This window comes from Salvelinus alpinus, chromosome 6 (assembly GCF_045679555.1).
Source record: "Salvelinus alpinus chromosome 6, SLU_Salpinus.1, whole genome shotgun sequence".
NCBI lineage: Eukaryota > Metazoa > Chordata > Actinopteri > Salmoniformes > Salmonidae > Salvelinus > Salvelinus alpinus.
Genome location: NC_092091.1, coordinates 17,504,608 through 17,522,598, shown reverse-complemented (window position 1 = coordinate 17,522,598; position 17,991 = coordinate 17,504,608). Strand labels below are relative to the sequence as shown.

Genomic DNA, 17,991 nt, shown 5'->3' with positions numbered 1-17,991 from the left:
ACGTCTAGACTCCTCATGTAAATGCTGCTTAATGAGCTCAGTGGAGCCCCAGTCCCTCAGCCCACAACAATGGCCCATCAGACAGAGCCAGACATTGCAGCAGAACAGTCCACTTCCATGGGCCACATCCTTTAACTAACACACTTTAGTCAGTTTACCTAATGGCATCGTAGTTACACAAATTACCTTATAAGTGCTGAGAACCTGTCACACACATTTCACTCAACCTAATATGTATTTGGCTGATGGTTGAGTCTATGATGGTTGAGCTGATACAAAAATGTCTGAATGAGTGATTAATGTACATGGATGTTCCATAACCTGGTCGTATGGGGCCATCTTCAGATCTTCAGTCAGTCCACTCTGACCCCATACCATGACTCTCTCCCGTGGAGCATGGAAGCTGAGAAGAGGAGCTAGGGGTGCTGATAGGTGTTGGGGGAGGGTATAGCCCCCGTACAACATGCCCAATGACATTGGATTCAATGGAGATGGGGTGATGTCAACTTCTTTCCCAGGCACACCACTGTCAGGAGCCCGGCAGGCTGTGAAAGTGGCCCCATGAGTGGAATTGGCCCCATGTGTGTCCAGTGGACCCTAATCTAGGGTATATGGGTTGTCCCAAGCTTCTGTGACCCCTGTAGGGGCCCTTAAAGGTCTAAATCAGAGCTCCTCCCCCCTGACCAGCAAACGCTCAGTGGGGTACTGCTTAAGTGCCTCCAGACTCATTTGACACACCGTCATAGTGTAAGGAGAAACCTGGCCTGCGGCTGGCTGGCTAGCTGAGCATCAATCCTCTTGAGCACATCTCTGTACTGCGTATTCTAAACTTTAAAGCCTTGTTTCTGTTAGATCTTGGGCAATAATTTCCTTCTGTAATATTGTAATTGGCAGGTAGTCTAGCGGTTAAGAGCGTTGTGCCAGTAACCGGAAAGTTGCTGGTTTGAATCCCTGAGCCAGCAAAATCTGTCAATGTGCCCTTGAGCAAGGCACTTAACCCTAATTGCTCCTCTAAGTCCCTCTGGATAAGAGGGATGTAAAATGTAAATAGCATAATGACCGCTCACTGATTACAAATATCAGTCCTGGCAGTAGTCTGACCAATCTCTACCAACGATTCCATATTAAAAACTACGTACAATGCATTTCATCACTGCCAAATCACCTTAGGACAGTTGAGAATGTTGAAGCCATCCTTTAAGCTAGTAATCATGGGCAGATGTTTTACTGGCAAGATACACACAAACACACATGGCACGCACACTCACAAATCACATCAAAATCAAATGACACACACCGGACAGCATGTGACACAGTAGGCTACATGTTTGTACTGTAATATAACTGACAAAGTGTTCATAAAATGACATGTAAAACTTAATGGAACCGTTGGTTATCTCTAGTGGTACCCGACCTCATCTCTGCCCACACAGTGATACTGCAGTAAGGTGGTAAGCTTGAAATATCTACCATGCCTATGTGTACTTACAGGAGTATTTTGTCTACTGTATGTCTATACCAGTGGAGGCTGCTGAGGGGAGGACAGTTTATAATAATGGCTGGAATGGAGTGGATGGAATGGTATCAAAAACATTCCATTCCATCCAATATACTCCATTCCAGACATTATTATGAGCCGTTCTCCCCTCATCAGCCTCCTTTGAGTCTATACAGTATGCGGTACATCACGCATGGGCATGGATTGATTCTCATGGTTAGAATTACATCTTGACACAGTAGGCTACTATCCTGAAGCAGAAAGGTAACTTACCTTGTCCGTTGAGAACCCCGAACAGAGAGAAAAGTATAACTATACCGGGACCCATTGGAAGGAGGAGAGATTCTTGCTAAACTAAAGAAAGTGTACAACAGTCAGATCTGTAATATTCTGCCTTAGGTGTGAAACAACAGCACAGTTTCTCATGGACACGCAGATTTTCAAGCGAAAGGTAGACAGACTGTGAGCTCACGCTGGGCAGGAGTATGCGTGTGGGTGATGTGGCTGAATGAATCGCAGCGTGACTGTCTCGGAACGAGCGTCTAATTATCTCGCTCAGAGGGGCGGGCGGGGGCCATCGCAAGTGACGAGTAAAACTTTTTTATATCAGAAGTTCAGAAACCCTAAATTGAGTGTATTGATTTAGACATTACATTATTACACTTCCTCTTATTAACTACCAGGTTCTTATATGACACAATTACATTTAATTCAAGTCGTTTTAATGACTTCCATTAGCTAGGCCTACTGACAGATTTAAAGTAGCCCTAAATATAATTTTCTTCTTCTGACTGAATAATACGACACGTAATGGCGACATTGATTGACACTGTCCTCCAACCTCGTTTACTTTCATTCAGACGTCTGTCTGTGGCAGAATGATCACACTGATTACTTCAGAAGACCTGGACTCCACTCCGTAGTGATTCTGTGGTTATCTAAAAATATATTGTGGCCATTTCCAGACTGCAATACATAAAATATTTAGAATTTGTAGTTTTATTTTTTTGTATGTTTTTTGATCTAATGCATATTCCATATTTTGCAAGAGGTTGACAAAATTGCTCCTCAGGAAAATGATTGATTTCATTGAAGCATATGTTATTTCATCCTCTCAGACTGTCACAGACGTGGGGTTTCTTTTTCACCAAGTGGAAGAGATACTGTATATGGACCATTTCCTCTCGATCTGAACTGCCAGTGTTAGCCTACTGTTCTATAACAGCCAGGTGTTGCGTAAAAGTGGTTACCTCAATGCATGGATTGCCAATTAGCTTATAAGGGGGAAAATGCGTTAAATGATTAGTTGATTCGTTTACATGCTAAAAATCATAACATGTAATTGCGGCAGAGGCTTTTTAGAAGTGTGTTCACCACACATTTTCTGAATGACTAATTATTTCATTTTCCACATCATGCCTGTGGACAGCTTGCCATGGGCACTTCATTAACCACTCATTCGGTTTCTCAAACTGTTAGAGGGCACAATCCCTTTGAAAGCTACTCACACGCGCGTGCGTGCGTGCGCGCGAACATACACACATGTGCCATGTGCCAAAATTTGCAAGGAGGTAAATAATTGATAGATGGCATTATAAACCTTTTATACCAAACTAAGTCTTTCTGCAAATTCAATCAGTCATCTGGCGTTGGGTATGCATGGTGAGAGAGCCAAGAGTAAACAATCATCTAATCAGAGCCATGTGTGTGTCCCCTCCCCCTCACACACATCACACCACACCACACAGCCCCTCTAGGAACATCTCCGGGTGGCCATGCATGGCTAATACTAGCACTCTACTGGATGTACCTCCCTGTGCTGCTAAGGATAGTTACTATCGAAATGCTCTGTACCCTTGCTGAAATGAGGAGAGTTGGATGTGTCAACTAAGTGCATCCTGGTAACTTTTTGGGGGGGCGGGTACACCAGTACTGTCATCTTGTAAAACAATTAGTTCTAAACAAGTATCTTAGACAGCAGTGGCAAAATATAGAGGCAAGTTTATGATGCACTGTTACACAATAAGAGTATCACATTTCCACAGACTGCATTCACTTCACTCAGGAAAGTAGAGCACAAACTCAATTCCTCTTTAGATATCAACCAGAAGGTAACACTTATACTGCTGGTATATCTCCTTATCTCCTCTCTGGGTTAATGTGTGTGGGGTGGTGGGGGTAGGATCACAGGACCACTGGAAAGATATGGCCATGAAAGGCCCAAAAGGATGCCTTGTGATGAGGACCAGACTCAAACCCAGATCAGTGGGATTTATTTGAGATACTATTCAAACAGGTAGGGTTTCATACGTTTTCGTAAGATGAGCAGGGACTCCGCTGTCCTGACATTATGGGGAAGCTTGTTCCACCATTGGGAGCTTTGACTGGGCTGAGCGGGAGCTGCCCTCCGGTAGGGGTGGGAGGGCCAAGGGACCAGAGGTCACACACACCACTTTCCCCTCCCCTCTCCTTTTCACCCTTTAATGAGAAACAGCAGCTCAGGACAAACTCTCTTAGGTAGAGGAAATTAGAGTGGCCGAGGTCACTTTTAAATGGTGCTAATCTTCTAGAGGGCACTGAAGTCCTTTTGAACCACAACCAGACTTGTCTTACACTCTCCATGTCACCCAGCGTCAGGCCACTAACATGTACTGTAGGTCATCTGGACCTGCCCTTTGGGGCCCCATCTCATGATTAATTACTACAGTAAACTTAAAGAGGATTAGCTATTATGCCATTATTAAACTATTCCGACTGTGATAGACATATCACCAATAGATTACATTTCCTCACCCCATAAAACATGTCTTACTGTAAATGCTGAATGAATACCACACAGACCCCAAACAGCAATAACAATCATAAAGCAAGATATTGGACATTGTTTATTTTACCCTGTAAACAGCTGCAAGTAAACTTGCATGCAAGAAGTATTTTTTATGAATAAAATAGTTTGGTTTTCATAAGTAGCGATGGTATGAAGTCATGAGAAAACATGGCAAACGACAGGTTATTTGGGACTGCATGAGAAACAAAACGCATTTTGTTGAATATTTACTTGCCTGGTTTAAGTTAATGATCATCGTAAATATTTACATACACTGCATAAAAATCACTACAACAATGTAAAATATAAATACATGACACATTGAATGGCTCAATGACAAAACAATGAGGGAACAAAGATGAAGTTCTATTGTTGCGATTAATAAAGTAGGCCTCGTGTCATGCTACCAGCCATCACACTGTAAACTAGAGTCAAGGCTACCGTAGGCCTGAGCAACTAGACCTCGCACAGCTGACATGTTCATGAAACCTACACTTCATACAGTCTTGCAATAACAACTGAAATAATCTTATGTTTTATCAGGCTGGTTTGATACCTTTGACGTGTTTTCACTTTACTAACCTGGATTAACCTTGTAACAGTTCCTATTCCCCAGAAGGATCCCAAACCATTTTACAAGAACCGTATCCACACAGGCTGCTGGATAATCGAACACCTTCTGTTTTCATATTTGATACTCAGGGTCTTTAGTCATAGCAACACTATATTAGTACAGCATTAATGTAAACCAGTCTTAAGCAGGTATAGTAGGAGGAGGAAAGGGTTTTGGTACCCTGCTTCACTGTTCTTTTGTGCAAAATGATTCGATCACAGAACATGGAGTATTTTGGCACATTAAGAAAGTCAGACTTTCTCAGAGAATAAGATTAATTACTAGTAAAGGCTAGTACTGGCAGTGTTATTGACTGATAAAAGTTGATGAGATGACGATGTGCACGCTTATACGGCCTCTTCCTCTCCCTTTGGTGAGCTTAGCTGAGCAGGAGTAGGAGTACACAACTCCTGGGTCTCAGAGCACCTGCGCTGATGCTTTGCATGCTGGGAGCTCTCCTCATCAGGCGTTGTGGGAGGGGGAGGAGAGACGGGAGGGGTCACAGAACTGATGACCTCAGACTTGACCTTTGGAAAAATCCGTTCAGGGTAGAGGAACTTCAGCTGCTCCTCAAAGAACCTCTCCAGGTTTCTGCCTGCAGTGGCAACCTCAGTGTCAGCCTGGCATGGGAGGAAAGAGACGACAGATGTATGTGGCTGTTTTACCTACCTTAGTTGAATGCACTGACTGTAACTAATTCTGGATAAGAGCATCCACTAAAAGTAACATGTAAATGACAGAAACATTGTAAAAACAGTCCATCCACACACATTAAGAGCTTAATTAACACGTCTGTGTAAACAAAAATAAAAGGACTCTTCTGGAAAACGTTAGCGCTGTCTAGTCTACCTCATTGAATACTGCACAGTTCCTGAAGATGAGTCGGATGTCTGATACAACCTCAGAAGGTGTCTGGTAGCAGGGGCTCTGCCTGGATTCCAGCTTGCTCTTCACAATGGCCAGAACCATCGGCGTCTTTGGGGTCTCCTGGTTCTCTGGCATTATCTACAGCAAAAGACAGAGGCTATCACAATATACAAAACAACAAAAAGAGTTTCTCTCAATGTCCCTCATCATGGCTATCCAGTGGATGATAAACCAAGGAGACATTTCAACCCAAAAACAGACCCCTCATAACCTCTCTATATTGATCCATAGACATAATTTGGTACAGTAACGGTAAGCCTATGTCAATGTATTATATTAACTATATTAATTTAGCAGCTTGACAAAAAATGTTATATTTCTACCCAGATACGCTTTTAAGATCACAGTGACAACATATATTTGAGGCATTCAATGTCTTTTGGGGTTTTCAATGAGGTAAATGCAGATGGGAAACACTGACTCAGCCGATTTACTTAAAGCCACTATGCTGCATTAGTTGGGCTACAGGTTATAATGCTTTAAAAAAGGGGAAATTCTATTTCAGATGGTGTCAACATGAATCATTTTGGTGTAGAATGCCTTTTTAAAAAGTCACCAGAAACGAGCTTCTCACAGTTTTTGTACAAACATTCCCGGGGGGGGGGGCATGTCCCACCCAGCTACCTTTGCCACGGCTGCTGAAAAAAATCCTAGGTGAAACACTGTTCAGTATGTGACTTAAAACTAGGATGTTTTTTGTGTGATTCCCTGTGTGTGATTAGTCAAGGTGGGGCCAAAGCCTGTGTTGTCAGTGTGCTGCTGTGGCTGTCCCTCTTGTCCAATCACAAATCAACCCGAGGACCTATATATACACAAGACACTATGCACTGAGAGACTTTTATCGGTATAAGCGGCCAAAGAGCAAGGTGGAGATATTACAATACCAATACCATATTGTTTTTATGTTGGATCTTAATTTGACCTATATTGTCGCAGCAAAATAATCCTGCAGCAACACGATTTAAAAGTTTAGTCCATAATGTTGCTTGATCGGTGGTTAGGTAATTAGCTGGCCAAAAGTAGAGTACATGAAAAGTGCAATACTGTAAATATAACCATATGTAAGTGTGGGATTTCAGTGAATTTATGTAAATCAAAGCTCATCTTCATTTCATGCTGTGCAGGGAAATTATTAGCAACAAAAGTGTGATCAAATTAAGATCCTCATCTGTACCTATTAAATTCTCTTTATCACCACATGGACGTAAAGGTAAGGAGTTAATTTTTGCGATTGAGCATTAATCTCTTCACTCACCAAGGAGGATCTAGCCTGGGATTGGGCATTCGTCTCTCCACTCACCAAGGGGGATCTAGCCTGGGATTGGGCATTCGTCTCTCCACTCACCAAGGAGGATCTAGCCTGGGATTAGGCATTTGTCTCTCCACTCACCAAGGGGGATCTAGCCTCCTGGAAGTCAGCACTGAGCTCACTGCAGTACATCTTCAGCAACAGTCTCTCACATTTCTGCAGAGAGAGAGAAATACAAGACACCTTTACATTATATCAACCCCAGAGCTGATGTATTTCAATAAGATAAAAGTAACACCTTATACAGAGATAAACACCTCAGGTAGGCCTGAGAAATGATTGTCTCTTTCAAGTACAGTACAGTACAATACTGACCCGTTTGTCCACAGGGCAGAATCCTCCCTCAGAGTCTGGTTCCTCCTTCACTGTTCTGGGCTCTAATCTGCTGATGTCACAGTCATACACCACCTCAGGCACTGACAGGTCACGGCAGAATGAGCAGAACCACTCCCCACTGAAAGAAAAACAACAGCGGGCCAATAGAAACTTTAGTTTAATAACAACATTATTGCATCAATTTCAAATAACCGATCCATTTCATTTAATCCCATTTTAGGGCAGTGCATTAGATACAGTAGGCAATATCACCCAGTGACGGCCGATGTGAGTGCAGGCTTTTGCTCCAACCAAGCAGAAACACACCTGATTCTAAATATCATAGTATTTACAATCATGTGTGTTTCTGCATGGATGGAGGAAAAGCCTGCACCCACTCAGGCCCACCAAGGGTAAGACTGTCCACCTCTCTCCTAGGGCCTATAGTACCTGGGTAATCTGAAGAGGGTGGGGATGTGGCAGGAGAGGTGGAAGACTTTGGGACACTTGTCACAACACAGCAGCAGCTCTCCTCCATTCTGACACACAGCACACCAATCCTCATTAGGGTCCTCTTCTGGAGCTGGGCCCTGACTGCCTAGCTGCTGCTCTGCCCCCAGAGAGTGGCTCTGCTGTGGGGCTTGACTCAGGTCCCCTGAAGGCCCTGGAGGCTGTGGTGGGGTCTGGGCCTTTTCCTCTGTGCTCTGACGAGAAATCTGGGCTTGTTGTTCCCCTCCATCTTGCCGACAGGTTTGGGCCTGGACCCCCGTGCTGCTGTCTGGGAGGTTGGCTCTCAGGTTACCCTGTACCTTAAACACACACAAACACACTTAACAGAACACTCAAAAACAGAACAGTGACCTCTCAGGGACCACCCAACAGCAATCCTGGTATTGAACACTATTACGACATCACAGTATATAATTTCTGTGCTGTTACCATCTATAAATACTGTGGCTCAAAGACAAATAAATCACCCATACCATTTCAAGTAACATGCAATACGATGTACATGTAATCATTATCATAACATTGTAATGATCAGTTATTAACATTTTTCTATTTCCAGTCCATCCGTCCTCTTACACAGCTGATGTCGTCCTCTGGCTCGTCTTTGATGATGATGATGGGTCCAGGCGATGACCTTCGTCTCCTCTTGGCAGCTGATCCCCCAGCTCCATACGCCTTCTGCTGCGTCTCCAGAGGTTTCCAAGAAACAGTCCTTCAATCAGCCAATCAGAAGGAAGGTGAGAAAAAAAAAAAACTTGATATTGCTCTATCAAAGCATCATGCCTGTATAGAATTCACGAAGAATGTGAAATCATTATCTTACCCTGGTTTCTCTTCACAGGATATAGCAGTTAGTCCTGCATGATGGTGTCCTTGTGCTAATGGAAGATAAATTGTATTCCTTATACGGGGATGGAAATTAATCTAGCCTGCTTGACCGTGGCTAGTACTTTTCAGACTGGGCTAGTAGAAAATGTGCCAAACTAGCCTGCTGACTAGTGAAAGTTTTGTATTTTCAAATATGCCATAGAACAGATTTTGAACCCGGGCTAGTAAACATTGACGTCTACTAGCCTGGCTGGACAGTGTCCAAAATCCTGAAGTTCCATCCCTGGTCATATATACAAGAAGCATTGTATTTGTTTTCTTATATTTTGTTGTGTAGTATTAGTAGGGTAGTACAAAACACCAATACATACCAGTTCTGTATGGGAGGGAAGCTGGTAGGGTCTGAGGGAAGTTGGGTCTTATTATCTGGACAGGGCCTCCAGGGTGCTTGTTGTGATATGCAGACTCCATCTAAAAGGTTTCACAACATCAATTAAGCTGCTAACAATCTGATTCTTAACAACATAATGCTACAGAGTGATATGTGGATGTGAAATAGAGCTACAGTTGTGATAAAGTATACTGCCACCCTTGCACGATTCACAATTTCTTCTCAAATAAGTTGAAATTTAGAAAATGTTTAGTGTTCTTCACATGCATTTTCTTGATTTTCCCCTGCACAGGGCCCCCCCAAAAAGTATCTAAACTGACATTTAGATTTTTCAATTCAAAGTTTTTTTTTAATTGCCTGGACTAAATTATTCAGATTTCAAATGAATAGGTTGGAGACAGGTGATTGTCCTTTACTGTGGAATGTATATCACCTGTGGTAAGTGGCAGGTGCCTACAGGGTAAAAACAGCCATTCAACTCCGTTTTGAATAGAGAAAACAGAACATTCTGCTCCATTACACTCCATTGTGAAGTGCAAGGGTGCCAGTATATTTGAGCGCAGCTGTATGTACCTGGTGCTGTCGCAAGTGAGGAGAACTGAGGCTGCCGTTGCTAGGCAGTGGTGCATTGTGGGAGAAGTGAGGCATTGGGTTGAATACGTCCATGTGTTTGAGTGCATAGCTGCTGGGGCTGCTCACCAGGCCTCTCAGTGATTGGACAGCCTGTGAGTGAGAGACAGACAGTTGGAGACAGAGTCAGACAGAGCTATGCCATCAACAATCAATGTCATATCTATTCTTATGAGTCAATGGTGGTGACAGACAGATTAAATGGTGTATCGTCAGTCTGTAATTGGTTATGTCTGGGAAGGTAGCCTGTGATTGGTTATGTCTAGGATAGAAGCCCCTGGCTTTCACAACACAGAGCAAAACAGAAGACAGAACACAAACAAGCCACTTGTAAATGTTCCAGAATGCTTTACTTAAGCACTTTGTTTTGAAACAGCCTTCTTTGTTTGGTCTAGATCCAAGCATGCAGGTGCAACAGTCAATGGTGAACAGTTTTTACTTTGGGGGAAAAATGCATAGAAACTGGAATTTTGAGTTCCACAGACAATATGATAAGGGGTTATATAACTAAAGATGTTATACACTGTTTTGTCAGAAATGTACTCATGAAATAATGAAACTAGACATTGCCCTGACCAACCATTCCGTCCTGACACTGTCTATAATTCAAAACAGTGATGACACATTATAAAGTCAAACTAAACACAAGGCCTAGCGTATTAATGATCTATAACGTGGCTGTTAAAAAGAACAGTGCTTCCAGGCTCCACCTCAACAGCTTGTTCACATCAGCCATGACGCAACTCTGGTCTGAAATCTACAGGCCAGTGGATTGTCCTCTTGATCTGCCTGTATTTTAGAGCTCGTATAAAACAGCCTCAACCTCAGACTAAACACTGTAGACCAGACATATCTATCATCATCTCTGGAGGCTTTGGGCCTGTTCTGTGTCACACGTGAGCAGCTGCACTGAGATTTAGCCATTTTCTATTTATATGGTACCTTATGACTCAAACTGATCTTGATAAGTCAAGACATAAATTGCCCAGGATGTGAAGGCTGTCTGCTCCATTTGGGAAGACGTCATCCACTGTCTGCGCCTGTTAAGAATCCCTGTCAATCAAACTGACACACACACACCCGCACGCACGAGCGTGCACACTCTTTCCCACCTGGGGAGGATATCCAGGACTTGGCAGGGTGCTGGTGGGACTGAGATGGATTGCAGGGGGAGCAATGAACCTCCGGCCCTGCTGGGGCATGGGGGGGAGACTCTGGGAGGGAGAGCCACCCTGGAGGGGCCCTGGAGGGGGTCTCTGGAGCCGCATGCTCTGGTACCAGGCCCAGGGTGGGGTCTGGGGCTGCCAGTGAGGCTGTTGGGCTAGTTTCTCCACCTGCATCTGGAGCTGAGCCAGGGTGTTGTGGTTGTGGGGGGCCAGGCGGGGCTGTGAGAGGCCTGGGGGCAGGCTGTTGGGGGAGCCTGAGGGGCCCTGCCCAGGATGGTGGAGTTGATGAGGGATGCCCTGGAAGCCGCCCAGCTGGGGGCCTGGGACATTCTCCACCACTAATGAGCCTGAGGGAACAGGAAGAGACGGCTTCAGCATAACGGAAGAGGTAATACACTGACCTGGTACATATCTTTTATTTCAAGAACAAACTGCACCATACCAAACACATCCAGTATAACTAAGATTATTACAATACTACTACCTCAATTAGTACACACTGCAACTGCTAATTTAAAACCACTACAAGAATAACTACTACTACTCCTTGTCCAACAGATCATTTTCTCCCCCAACATAAAACACTACCATTTAAATGTTTCAATTAAATAGAATTGTAAGATTTCAGTGTAGCCACTCTCATTGTGCTTTCTCTCTCACCCAGATCGACATTTGAAGCCCAGAAGCCTGACCGACACTGGAAACGCACAGTGCTCTGCGGTACAAACGAGGTATTGCATTTAGCCCGCAGGAGGTTTCCGATCTGAAACAGAATCTGCAGCAGAAGGGATGTTATTAATAATTTGGAGAAACTGGGAAAACACAAGGCATATGTTCTGCATTTCATCTATGCTTTACACCATGGGCTCCTGTATGGCTTTAGGGATAGGGGATGCCTGGGAGTCAATGGACTGAGGCTGAGGGAGAGTCTGGGAGGGAGGTCTTACCAAACGTTTGCAGTACAGGAGAGCTGTGCCGCCGTTCCTAGCTGTCGCCCATTTTGTGAAGTTGATCACGTGATCCAGGTGTCTGGACAGATAGCCAATATCCTCCTTCTGCTTCTTCAGACCGCTCTCATGATCCTTTGTCAGGCCCTTCAGGGGATAGGAAATAGATGGAGAAGTCAGAATCTGGAGAGAGGCTATAAGGACACTCCTGACCTCTAAAACGACTAACCAAAATCTAAAACTGGCCCCTGCTTTAACCAAACCCTAACCTTTACCTAATTTGAACCAATTCTGGAATTAAATATTGTTTTGCAGGTCAGGAGTATCTGTATAGCCTTTTCCCAGAATCTGTGGCATTTTAACACTGCCTTCAGGGTAAGCTCCTGTCATGACTTTAGGGCACATGACAATCAAAACATTTGTAGGCCTTGCCATTTCCTCCTGCTCTCTGCACTCATAATGAATACAAAGAAACCTGACAAATACTAGAGTCGGAATATCTATGGAAACGTGAGAATATACAGAATCATCCTAATGTTAGAGATGTGATTGTGATCATACTGTACCTCAAGCTGATTGACAAGAATCTTTCCCTTTCTGTTGATCTCTAGTATCAGACTACAGATCGACTTCTTGATTTCATTGTGAACTGATATGCGGTTCTCATCAACTTGAAGGAGTCTGAGAAACATGAAAGACAATAGACATTAACAAATTCATCTTACTAAACAGAAAATGTATTTGGATGCACGATGGACGGACATAGTGTTCACATTTCATAATACATTGTGTACATATACAGCAAGCATAGAGATTCTCAGGTGCTAAAGAAGATGCATTGTTTACCCATTGTTTATGGAGTTTGACACATCTTCAATTATCTTCTTTTTTTCCTGCAGTTGACGATTCATATCCTCCATGTAATGTTTGTGATTCTTATAGGCATCCTCCAGAAACTGGTAACTAAGTAACATATCATAGTTAGTTATTTAATTTTTACAAAATAATTAAAATCCACTCAAATATAGTACAGCTTCAGTCACTATCGTCAATTAATTAATTAATATATAAATCAATATTTATTTAAATAGCAGATTTCACTCAAATATAGAACTGTATAGCCTCTCCAAAACTCTTGAACGTGCCGTCCTTGGCCAGCTCTCCTGCTATCTCTCTCAGAATGACCTTCTTGATCCAAATCAGTCAGGTTTCAAGACTAGTCATTCAACTGAGACTGCTCTTCTCTGTGTCACGGAGGCGCTCCGCACTGCTAAAGCTAACTCTCTCTCCTCTGCTCTCATCCTTCTAGACCTATCGGCTGCCTTTGATACTGTGAACCATCAGATCCTCCTCTCCACCCTCTCCGAGCTGGGCATCTCCGGCGCGGCCCACGCTTGGATTGCGTCCTACCTGACAGGTCGCTCCTACCAGGTGGCGTGGCGAGAATCTGTCTCCGCACCACGTGCTCTCACCACTGGTGTCCCCCAGGGCTCTGTTCTAGGCCCTCTCCTATTCTCGCTATACACCAAGTCACTTGGCTCTGTCATATCCTCACATGGTCTCTCCTATCATTGCTATGCAGACGACACACAATTAATCTTCTCCTTTCCCCCCTCTGATAACCAGGTGGTGAATCGCATCTCTGCATGTCTGGCAGACATATCAGTGTGGATGACGGATCACCACCTCAAGCTGAACCTCGGCAAGACGGAGCTGCTCTTCCTCCCGGGGAAGGACTGCCCGTTCCATGATCTCGCCATCACGGTTGACAACTCCATTGTGTCCTCCTCCCAGAGTGCTAAGAACCTTGGCGTGATCCTGGACAACACCCTGTCGTTCTCAACTAACATCAAGGCGGTGACCCGTTCCTGTAGGTTCATGCTCTACAACATTCGCAGAGTACGACCCTGCCTCACGTAGGAAGCGGCGCAGGTCCTAATCCAGGCACTTGTCATCTCCCGTCTGGATTACTGCAACTCGCTGTTGGCTGGGCTCCCTGCCTGTGCCATTAAACCCCTACAACTCATCCAGAACGCCGCAGCCCGTCTGGTGTTCAACTTTCCCAAGTTCTCTCACGTCACCCTGCTCCTCCGCTCTCTCCACTGGCTTCCAGTTGAAGCTCGCATCCGCTACAAGACCATGGTGCTTGCCTACGGAGCTTTGAGGGGAACGGCACCTCCGTACCTTCAGGCTCTGATCAGGCCCTACACCCAAACAAGGGCACTGCGTTCATCCACCTCTGGCCTGCTCGCCTCCCTACCTCTGAGGAAGTACAGTTCCCGCTCAGCCCAGTCAAAACTGTTCGCTGCTCTGGCACCCCAATGGTGGAACAAACTCCCTCACGACGCCAGGTCAGCGGAGTCAATCACCACCTTCCGGAGACACCTGAAACCCCACCTCTTTAAGGAATACCTAGGATAGGATAAAGTAATCCTTCTAACCCCCCCCCCCCTTAAAAGAGTTAGATGCACTATTGTAAAGTGGTTGTTCCACTGGATATCATAAGGTGAATGCACCAATTTGTAAGTCGCTCTGGATAAGAGCGTCTGCTAAATGACTTAAATGTAAAATGTAAATGTAAATAAAATGTGCTTTTAGATATATATTTTTGAAATAGTAGTGGCACATTAGTCTTCAGTACTTGTGGTCCTTGTGCTTGAGTAGCTGACAGTCTCGACAGGTTGGTAGATCACAGGTTTCACAGAACAGCTTCAGGGGCTCCTGCTTGTGGACTTCACAGAACACTGGCCTATGAGTGGAAACACCCACAGACTCTGGAAAACCAATAGGAAAGCATTTAAAAGCCAGAAGTTAATCTTACTGTAACCAATTCCAATCTGTCAGCTACAGTACAGGTATGCATTTTCTCTCAGGCTTTCTGTACTGTGTAGGAGGATGTGAACATTATTTTCACTGAATCAACAAGAATATAATGTAAATAGAGCTTCTGCTTGTTGTACTGTAGGTTTTTCCTTGACAATCGTTGCTGCCTCAGTCAGACTGGAAGCTGTACTGCACCTTGAGATACATCCCCCTTCTGTCTGATGGTGTGGTCTTTGGTGAACTTGACCCTCTGGTGGGCCTCCACGCAGGTGGCACACATGAACTCCACACAGTCCACACAGAAACCTGTAGTCTCTGTGTTGTCCTCACAACTCATACACAGCTACGGACAGGGAAGAGAGTCCAGTCAGACAAAACATCAACAGAGAGACAGGTATACAGACCAGTCAGACACATACATAGCTACTGACAGACAGGTAGAGGGACCAGTCAGTCGTATTACTTTCCACGAAAGTTAAGTCGAATGTGAACTTGAACTTATTATGCCTCAGGAGAGAATATCGGTTAGAAAGTAAACGTTAGAATTTAGAGCCTGAAATCTGCCAAAGACAAAACTGTGTGTCTGTGGTAGTGACATTGATGTTGGAGATAATGCCAAGCTTCAGCTCTACATCTGTATAATGCTCATGGGCTACTAAGCTGAAAAACACCCGGCATCTTGGTGAAATGGCTTGGTAAATAACAGAGATCCAGGCTGCTGAACAAGGTTAGCTTGGGATATCCATAGTCTCTTCTTACAGGGCAGCCATGAGTCAGGCAAGCAAGACTATGTCCAATAATACAAAATGGAATGTACAATCCAGCAGTAACCTACATTGACCAGTATTTCCACCCACCTGAACAGTCCTCTCCACGGTGCTGCTGGAAGCCTCCACTGAGTCCCTCACAAAGAAGTTCTCCATCACGTCCACCTCCATACACTCCTGTCTGCACACCGGACAGCGAATCACATTCACTGTAAATGTGAAGATGGGCAGACAAACACAGCATACACACATATTGAATGAAGTTGCACACACAACTGAAATGGTTATATATCTAAAAAGAATGCACAAGAACATGAGATAAGACTCACTCCCTCCCTCAAACCCCACTCATCACATGTCTGAAATTGTAATCTGTGCATTAAATTCCTCTTGGTAGATGCAATGACTTTCAATACAGATTAATTGTTTATAATACATCACAGATAAGTGCAAATCCCACAATAGCGTCCTATCTTGCACAGACACCCGGATGCACCTCCCCTTATACAGTCATTGGGATGCACTGTCTCGCGTATCTATAGTTTGTAAACATGAGCAGCTCACGTGGTTTCGTCGAGCTGTTGGTGTCTGGCATGGCCAAATTCCTGGAAGCTGACGGCAAACACTTCTTACAAAAAGAGTGGAGACATGGCAGAAGTTTTGGTTCTCGACTGTGAAAGTTTAAATGACACACGGGACAAGTGTCCAGAAAATTCAAGGTGCCTGTCCGCTCGTTGCAGGCGTTCGTGTTCTCCTGAACTGGCATGCTCTCTGCTTCGTTCTCCACAATAATGACAGCATCATCGGACTCTGCACCTTCATCCATCGCTGCTTCACTTTTATTAAAACAACTAATAAAGAAGAACCCCTGTCTATCTATGTCACCTGACAGCGAGCTATCCAAACATGCAGGTATTCCCAAAAATGTCAATTCAAAAGAATATAACTAGTCTAGACATCCTTCGTTCTCGTCGGTGTTGTGTTGCCTCCGGAACACTCTTTGGTCAACATCCGCGTGCAGATGAGATCGTTTTTGTCAAATGCTTTCAGATATTCAGCATCAGCAGCACTACGCATTTATAACTGAATTAAATCCCTCGTTTGCAAACACACAACAAATATATAAGCAATTTCTATGAATGTTTGCAGGCTACAGTACTGCACAACAGCGCGTATGAATTAAATCAAATCCAGATGCTGCTTGTATATTTCTCCCAGACTGCTCCTCGGCGCGCAAGCTGCGGTATCTGAGATGGGTGGGGTCAGGTGCAGTAAAGCACTGTGATAGGAGGGAAATGTGTGCTCCTTTCAAGCGCGCGCTTGTTCCAATAAATTGAATTAAATTTAGGGACAGCTCCATCACAGAATTTCTAAACCATTGTCTCGCGTCTGATAGCGCAACGGCCGTCTGCACTGACGACGTGTCGCGTTAGAATGACGCCATCTGAGGGAAGACAATGGAGACCGTTCATATGTGGGAGGGTCTTTTGTTTTTATATTGGTCATAGGAGAAGGCTATGTACATGTATGATGTCCCTGGGACATTGCACACTAAATGAAAATATAATAATATTGAGCGAATCACCCTCAACTGCAAAAGTTTATTCCATACTGTAATTTTATTTTAAAGGTAGACTCAGCAATAAGACATAGATGCAGAAAGTAAACAGCATACTGGGTCAATTTCCGCAATAACTAAGAGAGTGAGGCTCAACTTCTCCGCTGTTTTGGTGCGTGAAGGGAACCTGTGTACATGCGCAGATACTGTGTGAGAGCTAAGTCTTGCATCTCGCTCAACTCAATATCCGCGTTTCTGCTTGTGGCAGCACCGTCATTTAGCTGAGTCTACCTTTAAGGCCTTCCGACACTGTACATCTGATTCAATCTTTTACAATTATTGCATGACGCACTGGGCGCTGTTAACAAATTCAAATATTGATATCAACCTGGCCAGATTGTATGCTTTGCTTCAGTTTTGTAATTGAAGTCTGCAATTGGCTTGTGAGGTTAGCTAGAGTGTCTTCAGAAAGTATTCATACCCCTTGACTTATTCCACATTTTGTTGTGTTACAGCCTGAATTCAAAATGTATTTTTTTGTCTCACCTATCTACAAACAATACCCCATAATGACAAAGTGAAAACATGTTTAAAAAAAATATCTAATTTGCATAAGTATTCACACTCCTTAGTCAATACTTTGTAGAAGCACATTTGGCGGTGATTACAGCTGTGAGTCTTTTTGGGTAAGTCTCTAAAAGCTTTGCACACCTGGATTGTGCAATATTTGGCCATTATTCTTTAAACAATTCTTCAAGCTCTGTCAAGTTGATTGTTGATCATTGCTAGACAGCCATTTTCATGTATTGCCATAGACTTTCAAGCCGATTTAAGTCAAAACTTTAACTAGGCCACTTAGGAACATTCAATGTCATCTTGGTA

At 43.9% G+C, this 17,991-nt stretch overlaps 2 protein-coding genes across 4 annotated transcripts in view; both read right to left on the bottom strand.

Annotated features, from left to right (window-relative positions):
• Positions 1-2,022, bottom strand: part of LOC139578271 (fibulin-1-like) — a 47,241-nt gene extending 45,219 nt beyond the window's left edge. The window contains exon 1 of one of the 2 annotated variants that reach the window (XM_071405667.1): positions 1,772-2,022. In XM_071405667.1, coding sequence (XP_071261768.1) covers positions 1,772-1,826 — 55 coding nt within the window. In that variant the 5' untranslated portion in view covers positions 1,827-2,022. The remainder of the gene's footprint in view (positions 1-1,771) is intronic. The other variant, XM_071405666.1, reaches the window with a different exon arrangement.
• A 2,348-nt stretch (positions 2,023-4,370) lies between these two features.
• LOC139578270 (transcription intermediary factor 1-alpha-like) lies at positions 4,371-16,962 on the bottom strand. Of its 2 annotated transcripts, none has more exons than XM_071405664.1 (18): positions 16,116-16,962; positions 15,642-15,760; positions 14,980-15,127; positions 14,603-14,735; positions 12,808-12,924; positions 12,528-12,642; positions 11,962-12,108; positions 11,675-11,789; positions 10,961-11,361; positions 9,792-9,941; positions 9,199-9,298; positions 8,823-8,877; positions 8,576-8,711; positions 7,940-8,298; positions 7,490-7,628; positions 7,256-7,330; positions 5,788-5,943; positions 4,371-5,558 (listed from the first exon to the last, which is right to left on the bottom strand). In XM_071405664.1, exons 1-18 carry the CDS (start codon positions 16,375-16,377, stop codon positions 5,286-5,288), a joined length of 3,000 nt encoding a protein of 999 aa, XP_071261765.1. In that variant the 5' UTR covers positions 16,378-16,962; the 3' UTR covers positions 4,371-5,285. The 2 variants fall into 2 exon arrangements, with proteins under 2 accessions (XP_071261765.1, XP_071261766.1); XM_071405665.1 differs by having other exon boundaries at positions 7,940-8,292.
• Between the last annotated feature and the right edge of the window lie 1,029 nt (positions 16,963-17,991).

Excerpts from the sequence above, each read along its gene's own strand:
- LOC139578270 (XM_071405664.1), bottom strand. The coding sequence starts at position 16,377 with ATGGATGAAGGTGCAGAGTCCGATGATGCTGTCATTATTGTGGAGAAC. Across the intron at positions 15,128-15,641 it reads CCGTGGAGAGGACTGTTCAG|CTGTGTATGAGTTGTGAGGA; the intron begins GTGGGTGGAAAT and ends CCCTGTCCGTAG. Across the intron at positions 9,299-9,791 it reads CTCACTTGCGACAGCACCAG|ATGGAGTCTGCATATCACAA; the intron begins GTACATACAGCT and ends GAAACCTTTTAG.